At 41.7% G+C, this 9,869-nt stretch overlaps 1 protein-coding gene across 1 annotated transcript in view; it reads left to right on the top strand.

The window, feature by feature from the left end:
* Positions 1 to 9,869, top strand: part of LOC102195642 (ubiquitin-associated protein 2-like) — a 16,870-nt gene that overhangs the window by 3,123 nt on the left and 3,878 nt on the right. The window contains exons 5-26 of the mRNA XM_013914048.1: positions 1,037 to 1,100; positions 1,334 to 1,422; positions 1,581 to 1,633; positions 1,813 to 1,877; positions 2,054 to 2,285; positions 2,379 to 2,628; positions 2,782 to 2,919; positions 3,138 to 3,274; positions 3,984 to 4,216; positions 4,682 to 4,919; positions 5,039 to 5,078; positions 5,352 to 5,478; positions 5,675 to 5,732; positions 5,857 to 6,076; positions 6,295 to 6,386; positions 6,731 to 6,781; positions 6,969 to 7,047; positions 7,482 to 7,676; positions 7,773 to 7,943; positions 8,516 to 8,620; positions 8,723 to 8,755; positions 9,108 to 9,223. Coding sequence (XP_013769502.1) covers positions 1,037 to 1,100; positions 1,334 to 1,422; positions 1,581 to 1,633; positions 1,813 to 1,877; positions 2,054 to 2,285; positions 2,379 to 2,628; positions 2,782 to 2,919; positions 3,138 to 3,274; positions 3,984 to 4,216; positions 4,682 to 4,919; positions 5,039 to 5,078; positions 5,352 to 5,478; positions 5,675 to 5,732; positions 5,857 to 6,076; positions 6,295 to 6,386; positions 6,731 to 6,781; positions 6,969 to 7,047; positions 7,482 to 7,676; positions 7,773 to 7,943; positions 8,516 to 8,620; positions 8,723 to 8,755; positions 9,108 to 9,223 — 2,786 coding nt within the window. The remainder of the gene's footprint in view (positions 1 to 1,036; positions 1,101 to 1,333; positions 1,423 to 1,580; positions 1,634 to 1,812; positions 1,878 to 2,053; positions 2,286 to 2,378; positions 2,629 to 2,781; positions 2,920 to 3,137; positions 3,275 to 3,983; positions 4,217 to 4,681; positions 4,920 to 5,038; positions 5,079 to 5,351; positions 5,479 to 5,674; positions 5,733 to 5,856; positions 6,077 to 6,294; positions 6,387 to 6,730; positions 6,782 to 6,968; positions 7,048 to 7,481; positions 7,677 to 7,772; positions 7,944 to 8,515; positions 8,621 to 8,722; positions 8,756 to 9,107; positions 9,224 to 9,869) is intronic.

Genomic DNA, 9,869 nt, shown 5'->3' with positions numbered 1-9,869 from the left:
GGTAGAGGTAAGCATTGGAGAGTAACACATGTCAGATTTATTAAACATATCCAAATGCAGAGTTGGATTATAAGAATGCTAACTGTAGTTACCAGGTTCATGTTCCCTGATGTGACCGGCATCGTATTTGTCTGTTGCTTCAAAATTTAAGTCCACCAATTCCATGTGCTTGCTTGAATGGGTGTTTGATGCATACAGTCACTAAAATGCAAAAATGGAACAGGGCCAAAGATGCACAGCGAGGAGTTTATTTCCTCCTCCAGCAACAATAAAGCGAAAGAGAAAGTACTACACCAGCAACAGAGCCTCATTTACGTGCCATAAATGATTTAGCCTACAGGAAATGGTGACTGTAAGTGGATGGTTATCAGCTGATTTAAGAGCATTAAGTCAAAACATTTCCTCATGCTTTTTAGTAGTTCTGCTACAGCCTTGATGATACTTTCTGTATCTGCAACTCCACCGGGGTTTGTTCAGAGTCGAGTGATGTAAATTTCACAATGAGTGAGTGTGAGGGTCTGCATGTTTGTTGTGACCGCACAGACTCATCTGAGGAGAATTTACTTTACAATGCAACTATGCAGGCCCAATAGGCAGTTGATTTAAAAGAGCCACCTGTCTTCAGCTGTCCATGTCTGCAATTCAATATCTTATTAAAAAGTGTATAAAATGGCTGACAACTCTTACTCCTGTCTTCTTAAATTCAGATACAAATTTTAATGAAGCTACAATCTTAAAATGAAGTCAACAGACAGAAACATCACAACCTGTTTTGAGTTGATGATGGATCACTGTAACCACTCCCCACACAAATTGTTTTTAGATTGCAGAGGTGTGCACATGCCCTGACATGAAAATTTAGTGAATCTATTGCTAATCATATTTTTTTTTCCAATGCACTAATGGGAAACTTAGCTGAGAAGTGACTGACAATCATTTGTCCCAAGGCTTGATATTCTTAAAAATGCTTAATGAGGAATTTAGACTTAAGTGACTTGGTTGTGTTGTTCATATGGTTGTTTTGCTGCATTTTCAGTTGCAGGGGTTCGTGGCAGAGGAAGAGCAGCTGTTGGTAACAGGTTCTCTTCGCAGGGAATGGGGTAAGAATATGCATCATGTAAAAGTTTTACAAAAGGAGGTGATGATGTTGATTACAAGCACATATCTTAAAAACAAGTGTGTGTGGAAAAATATGTTTCTGAATCTCCTTGATTGAAAATTTGTTCTGCCTACCGTTATCAGTAAAAACAGATGTCTTTCAATTCGCTCAGTTTTTGTTTTTGTTTTTTTGGTTTGTTTTGCTTTTTCACACTGCTGCTTTTTTTCCCTCCAGAACCTTCAATCCTGCTGACTACTCTGCTAACGCTGGAGCTCGCCAGGAGGCATGGGAAGGAGATGGCAACGAAGCTGCTGAGGAAGCTGGTAAAGAAAATAGTCAGGCATACACTGATTTTTCTTGCAATATATACTTTTTAGTGTCCACTTTCTACATTTGAGCAAATGTCTCGTTTTCGACTATTTCAGGATTGCCACAAGAAATTACAAAAACACTAATTTGGCTATGCTTCTGTTTTAAATAGGGACATGGGGAGGCAACCCAGAAGACTGGAGTTCAGAAGACTGGAATGAAGATGTAAGGCACTGCTTTTCAGTGAAAGTGTATTGCAGCGCTTTAAATGTGCGCGTTTATGCTTAAAGTCTAGTGTTGCTGTCTAATGATGTTAGCTAACTAAGTCCTGTTGTTAAAGGGTGACTTGATGTGGCTCTGGGAGGTTTTGGAATGCTGTACTAATATCTTCATCTTTCACACAGTTATCTGAGACCAAAGTATTCACTGCCTCTTCTGCCCCAACAAATCACATCACACCTGGAAACAAGTAAGCCCTTCATAAGTCATTGGCACCTTGAAAGAACACGTAGAAATTGTTTAATTTTGGAGAATGGCATTTTATTTAATCAACACTGTTATTCCTTCTTTCCTCCTTCCAAACCTTTCTACTTTCACTCTTCACTCCACTTTCTGTGTGCTCTCCTGTTTCCTGCTTGTTCCCAGTGTGGACCTGGCTGGCATACTTCCTAAGGCTGGAGTGGGTGTAGGGAGTTCTGTGGACTCCGATTTGGGGGCGATAGTCGATGGCCCCTCAGCTGAGGATTTAGGCCAAAGCCTGGTGTTTACCAATTCACATCACAATGGACGCACTGCAACACACAGCTACGCACATGCCACAGCCAACAGCTATGCCCATGCAGCTTCTGGCAGTACCACCTACGCACATGCTGCACTGGTATTCATAACTATACTCTATAGATTTATAGACCTTAATACAATATACATTTAGATGTATCCTCATCGCCTTTTTCTTCTGTCTCCCTGTCAGTCCTCAGTCCTAGGTTCTGGTTTTGGGTCACTGAATGCACCCAAGCAGGCACCTGCCCCTGACATCCGGACATCAGAGCAGCTGAATGGGCCTCGGCTTGGTCAAAGAACCAGTCAGATGTTGGCCACCACCAGCAATAGCAGCATTTCCAAAGACCAAGGGCAGTCTCCAATGCAAGCTCCTGCCCCCTCTCCCTCTGCAGACAACAAGGCTCAAAGACTGGAGAATGGCTCTATTACTGCCCAACACTGTAAGTTTATGTCAGAGTAGTTAGGAATCCAAAACAAAGATGTTATTAGGTTTGGAAGCATTTTTTAAAGACGGGAGTAAAACCCAGAGGTATGGTGAATATCAGTATTGTAGTCATGGTAATGAATGTATATTTGTCTCCCTTTGTCTTCAGCGGAGATGAAGCTTCAGCCAGAGCCATCAGTGGTGCTCAGCCAGCTGGCTCAACGGCAACAGCAGTCCACAATCCTTCCCACCACAGAGCCTTTGGGCCCTGTCCAGGCACATGCTCCACAGGCCCCTACACCGCCAGGTAGGCCTGCAAAATAGAACTATCCTGTACCACTAAAAGTGTGATTGTAGGCTGTTGCTACCTATAGAGTAGAGAGACAGTAAAATATGTAGTGCCCCTACAAAAAAGATACATAACAGGAAGTCGCGTTAGTCAGTTGCTTTATTGCTATACCGTGCTATTGTTGTTGTGACTATAATGACATGGTGAATGGTCATGGTGCTTTTATTCTCATTCAGGTCATGAGTCCTCTGTCCCTCCTGTAAGAGACAGCGCTTCTCCAGGAGTGAAGCTGCCAGGCATGGAGCCTTTGACCACAGAGCCTCCTCAGCGCCAAATAAAGACACAGAGACGCAGAGCGCCTCCTCCCTCAAAAGTAAGCCTCTTTGAATCTTTTTATCTGGCAGAAAATGTAAACGAGAAATGACAAAAGAGCTGTATTCATTCTAAGAGGAGATAGAAACCGAAAATCAGTAATTTATCTCCTCTTAAGGGGTTTACAAGGCAGGTCTGCTAGTTAACCAGTTATATGAGCAGACTTAATGAGGTAGTTTCCACAGCCTTATGCTCCCCTTACTACACACACAGGTATGCAAACTTTTTTTTAAAGAATAGACTGCTTGTACTTGACTCCTCCCGGTGCTTGTTTATCTGCTAGTCTTGAAGTAGCAGTAGACCAGAATATTCAGCTATTTATGTGTTCTTTTGTTGGCTTTGTTTTCAACTCGGTGTCTTTGTTGTTACAAATAATGACTTTTCACACCTCTCTGGTTACTGTTTGGACAGTAGCCACCGCTAAGCTGCAAGCATGAGGTCGTGTTCACCTTTTACTACATCTGCTCTTGAGTGAGCAGCAGCTGGTGCTTATGCTCAAATCAGCATCACATTTTGTCCTGACCTTCAGTTACTTTTTTTTTTTTTTTTTTTTTTTTTTAATGGGACTGTTTTAACTCTGATTGAACACTGACAAAATGTTGGTAAAATAAATGTTTTCACAATCAATTTTTTTGTAATAAAGAACAGAAACCTACCCCAAATCCAAAAATTAGATCAGTTCTGATTACTCGTCCTTCTGTCGTCTTTAGATTCCATCGTCAGCAGTGGAGATGCCGGGATCGGCAGATGTGTCTGGTCTTAATGTTCAGTTTGGAGCTCTAGACTTTGGGTCTGAGGCTAGCAGTGGAACATCAGATATGGTACCAACTGAGTTGGCCAGGGAACACACGCCTGTTCAGGCCCCACCAGCCATGCCAGTTCCTACTGCTATTCCCACACAGCCGCCTCAGAATAGCCTGTTCTCTAAGCCAGGAGCTGTGAGGTATGTGTTTGTCATGCAAGCATGTTGGTGTATGTGAGGTATTTGTTATGTGTGGTGGGTTTTTTATGTTTTGTTTTGTTTTTTTGCTTTTTTTAATTCCCCATTTAGTGGATATAATACTGGCAAACCGGGTGATTCGCAACACTTTAAATTCCAGAGACTAAAATGACCACAACTTTTTGTTTTGCAGTGTAGCCCAGAGCCCTAAAAACATTCAGGAAACTTGGTTTTAAAAAAATGTTAAACCTCAGATTCAGAAAAGTCTCATTGTCCAAAGAAAGTTCTTGATGTTGAATTGAACCAGTTTTTTGTTGTTTTTTTAAATTGAGCTTTTTCATGACTCCATCAGGAACCCTTTGCAACTTTGTTTACATTTATTTAATGTTATTTAATTATTTATTTTTGGAGACCCTATGCTACTTTATGTCTCCCCCAACACAAAATCTCTATTTGTCCTTTAAACAGTGAACACATGAGCAGCTTATCTTCTGTAACGGACCCCAACTTCCCTTCACCCTCTTTGGGCTTACCTAGTGCTACGCCCACACCCTCCCTTGGTCTCCCCAGTGCTGCTGCGCCACCCTCCTCTTCAGCCCCAACCACAGTCAGCCGGGTGGAGAGCAGCATCCCGAGGTCCCTACCCCCTCATCTTGGGTTCCCACAGAGCAAAGATATCCCATCGGCTCCTGGTGGGCCTCTGACGGTGAGTATAAACCTTTTTTCTCAGGTCTCAAACAGAATAAAGATTTTGGCAACTACTTAAATGTTATTTGCCTGAAAGCTGAATGATGAAACCAAGTCTTGAAACGTTTTCTCTCTTAGAATGGCTACACTGGTATGAAGACACAGAGCACACAAGACGGTAAGTACTATTGTCAGTAATGTAAAAATGCACTCACATGGCCAATAAAGTCTGGTATAATGAACATTGATTGCTTAATGCTGAGGAGGAAATGGAAAGATGCATCTTAGTGCAAGTTGTGGTTTGATAAATGCCGTTTTTATAGCCACCCCATCTCATTTTCTTTTTCACCCTGATTCTGTTCAATTCTTTTCCTTCTCATATAGTAACTTAAAAAAAACAGATAAATAGACCAAATTTTGCCCCAGATTAATCTTTCTAATTTTAAACCAGGCACAGCATCATCTAGGACAGTGACAACTGAGTCTCCCATTATGACAAGTGACAGCAGCCCTGGCCACCACATCCCTTCTCCTGCAGTTACAGCTTCCCACTCAACATCCATCTCATCGTTCAGCAGGTAAGGAGCGGCTCGGCTGCACTTTGATGTTTTTGCCTGGAGATGATGATGCTTACAAGCACATATCTAAATCATTTAATGTGGACATATTTTTCACTGAATCTCCCTGCTTCCTGATCACACATCCAATTTGAAGTGCTTTTGCAGATTTATCAGCTTTCAGCAGGCTGACAGACTCGCTTTATTCTCTTTGTAGTCACACAAGCAGTACGCACTCATCTGGGTCGACCCTCTCTACGACTTCCTCCCTTACGGTAAACAGATGCTTAGTATGTTTGGATTTTATAATTTTATTCTAATCCAAAATTTTAACTAAGCTCCAGAGTTTACAAACAAACAAACAAAAAGAAAACGCGTTCTCTGCTTTTATTCTTTCAGACGAGTAACGAGGAGAGTAGCAGCGGAAACATCCATGCCTTTACTTCGCCATCATCCAGCCAGGTTGTTAATCCCAATCCTTCAGCTCCCCCCGTTGTCAGTAGTTCTGCCACCAATGGTCTGCATCCATCTGGAGCACCTGGACTAATTCCAAATGGCACAAACGCCACACTCTCAGCTGCCGGCAGCCGCACAGCACCCCTGCTCACCACCACCTCCGGTATGATCTTTACTACCATAACACCACAATGGATGTTAAAACGAAAATATTTTGAAATATCATACTCAATTCTTTTTCTTTTCTTTTTTTTTTTTTTTTTTTACTATGAATTATGATTTTAATCTGGCTGTTTTGGACACTTAACTGAGACTGTACATATCTATAAATAAATTATGTTCATTCAGTGCATAACATGTCCTTTGTGGTGTCTGCTCCAGGTAAAGCTCCTCCCAACTTGGCCCAAGGAGTGCCACCTCTCCTGGCCAACCAGTACATCATGGGCCCTGGTGGATTGCTCCCTGCATATCCGGTAGCTATTTAACTGTATCATATAATTACTTGTTTGTGTTACTCTTGATCCCATGAATTTTTAAGGGAAAGGAAAGACTTAATATGGATCCTAAAGATAGATTAATTGGGTGTCCTCTTTAAAAAATAAATAAATAAATGCAGGTTTTTCTAGAAGTGCAGAAACTGAACAGAGGGATTGAATTTTCTCTTTATTCTATAGAGGTTTTTAGTCATTTGGGAAGATTTTGATCATGTACTGAATACACTCATTAGCAGCTAGTAAAGATAAAAGGCTTTGTAGGCATAAGCGATGTTTATTAGACTCCAACATCTGCTAAATAACCATTGTCCTAATTTCAACAGCAGATATATGGATATGAGGACTTGCAAATGCTGCAATCGCGTCTTCCTTTGGTGAGTCTGTTGCTTAACTTAACCTTTAATAATGCCTTAATGTTAGTTGCTTTTTAACATGAGAAATATCTGAGTATTTTGATCTAGACAACCCAAAATGTGATGTCCACATATGTGGACGCCAGGTCCTAGGAGGTTAATGCTGTTTTTCTTTTTAATTATTAATTATTTTCCTCTATCTGGACAGGACTACTATGGTGTAACATTCCCTGGTGCTACAACTGCTATGCCTGGTAGAGATGGACTTGCTAATAACCCATATTCAGGTAGATCAAATTTTATTCTCCCTTGCACTTCATCATTTTGACTTGATGACTTTGGTTAAGCACTTTTTTTTATTTTTTTTATTTTTTTTATAGATTATGTTGAACTGAAATTTTCTGTTGCCTGTAGGTGATTTTTTTTTAATTATTTTTTTAAGGGGGGTGAGCATCTTAGTTTTTTTCTAAGCTGTGTTTTTAATCTTTGCTATGGCTTGAAGCAAATGAAGGACATTTCCTAAGAACACCAGCCCAACAATATCCTTAAAGCCTCGTGTATTTGTTGCCTAAAGGGTGGTCATCTAAGAACTCTGTTTTTACTGATGGGGAATTGTGTTCGGTGGAAAGCTGGAGTACCTGTTATAAGAGTAGAAATGAGGCTTTAGGGTTCATTTCCACTTTTTTCTTACCTTTCTTCTGTCTCTCCTGATTCTGCTCAGGTGAAGCAACAAAGTTTGGCAGGAATGACTCTTCATCTCCAGCTCCTCCAACCACCCTGTCTACAGCTGGGGTGCAGTCACAGCCCCAGCAGACACAGCAGACAGGCACACAAGGGCAGGGTCAGAGCCAGGGTCAGCAGACACAGAACCAGGCCTTCCTCAACCCCCCTCTCCCTCCTGGCTATGGATACACTGGTGAGGGAAAAACAAAATCATTTTTAATCACATCGACGTCAGTCATTTTAAGGTTTTACACTATTAACCATTTGCACATCCTCCATCATTTCACAGGTCTGCCATATTATGCTGGTATGCCTGGAGTTCCCTCAGCTTTCCAGTATGCCCCCACTGTCTTTGTGCCTCCTGCCTCAGCCAAGCAGCCAGCAATGGGCCTGGCCAACCCCTCCAATCAGTACCACCAACAGCATCAGCCAAGTTATGGACAGCACGCATATGGCACAGGTAAGACCTGGACTAAACAGGGTTTTGTCTGGTTTGTTAGAATTCTATTATTATTGTAATAGTAGTTGTAATACATTAGTAAACTAAACTGATATCTCAGCAACACAAAATGTAGTTATGAAGCTTAATTAGCTTAAAAGCTGGCATTATTGTGGGCTTCCTGGAAAGTTATTTTTGTGTATTTTGAGACTCAAGTGTAAAAATAGACGTCAGACTAAATCAAGGTGTCTCTAGTGGGAGGGGAAAGTGAACTGAATTTCCAAACCTTTACACATGTACACCACATGCTGCATGTGCGTGTAGAGTTGGGCCTGTTTTGTTTTTGTTTGTTTTTTCTGCTTGTGCTGCATGCATAGCTCAAACCCCCTGCTAAAGTTGGACACAGCTCAGTATAGACAGCTGCCATTTCAGTCAGGTTACCTTACTGCCTCTCTCTCTCTCCTGCCCCCTCCCCCCTCTTTTTCCTTCCCATCCTCCTCCTTCACAAAATCTGCTCCTCATCCTCTCTCCCTCCCCCCTCTGCTTTGCTCTGCCTCCTCTGTTCTTCTATACTCTTCCTCCTCCCCCTTCAGCCTTTGATGACCTGTCTCAAGCCCACGGTGGGGAATACAGTAAGGCAGGGTATGGAAGCACTGCCCAGTCACAGGCCAAGTCAGCAGGCAGCGGTCCAGGGAAAGGTACATGCACGACACATGGTGCACACTCTAACAACACACAAACACACACACAGTTAGTGGGCGTTTTTCAAGGAGGAAAAACGGGTGTACTCACAATTGCAGATGATTCTACAGTCGAGAGTGTCCTGGAGAAAGGTGTGTATATGCAAGCATGTGATTTTACTTTCATGTGCAAATGGCTGGGTACATGCTAAAGGGCGGCACGGAAGTGAGAAACATGCCCCTGCTCCTCCTCACTTACTATGCTTCTTCCTCCTGGCTGGCCTGTGTCCTACTAACAGTGGAAACTGGCATTTAGTTTAGAAGATAAGCTTATCAGCATTGAAGTGACACAGCTGCTGTTTTTTTTTGTTTTTTGTTTTTGTTTTGTTTTTATGCATTCCCACTGATTTGTTGTTGCTTTTTCTGTTTTTGTCCTCCTTTCCCTCTGAAATCCCAACATTGTCTTTTCCTCTTTTTCCTTCTCCCCTCTTTCATTTCTTTCCAGCACCAGGATTGTCAGGTTCAGGTACTAGTGGTGGAGTACCTGACATGGGAGGTTCAATCTACAGCAAAACACAGGTGTGTGTGTGTGTGGTCCACATGTCTAAGCATGATCTGTTTGTATATATTTAAAACAATGTGTTTTGTATGACGTTTTTTAAGAGGTTTAATCATTTAAATGTGTGGTGCAAAGTTAACTGGTAAAAATACCAGTTAACTTTGGGGGGAGTTAAAACCTCATTGATGGATACCAGCATTTCTATTTAATGACAGGAAAATACTAAGCTGTAAAGGTAATGGATTATACCCAGTAAGAGCTCGGTAATGTTTTTCTGACAGTTCTTTCTTGAATTGGAAGAGCTGTCTGGTTCACATTTCCAGACTGTTCATGTATATCACACTGTCTTAAGTTCATTTCCTCAGTTCATCCACTCTCCACCCTATTTTAAAGCCCACTACATGACTGTTTTTATCCTTTGCTCATACTGAGGCTGCTGGCTTGTGGTTGGCTCAGAGTTCTGCATAGCTTTCACTTTGTTAGCTCCATTGGCTTTGTGAAATTGATTAAAATGTCTCGTTAGGTTTGTTGTCTTGAACTCTTTGATACGGTTCCCCTGTAGTGTTCTTTAGCTTCCTCACTCATTGAAGAACTCACTAACAGCCACATGCTAACAACGTGTGACTGCTCATAGCTTATGTTTGTGAGTTTGCATGCGACTTTACATACAGAGCAGCTTGAACTCTCAACTTTTGACTTAGTTGATGC

Source organism: Pundamilia nyererei, unplaced genomic scaffold, assembly GCF_000239375.1.
Source record: "Pundamilia nyererei isolate P.nyererei 1_Seehausen unplaced genomic scaffold, PunNye1.0 scaffold00006, whole genome shotgun sequence".
NCBI lineage: Eukaryota > Metazoa > Chordata > Actinopteri > Cichliformes > Cichlidae > Pundamilia > Pundamilia nyererei.
This window is presented reverse-complemented; position numbering and strand designations above follow the sequence as displayed.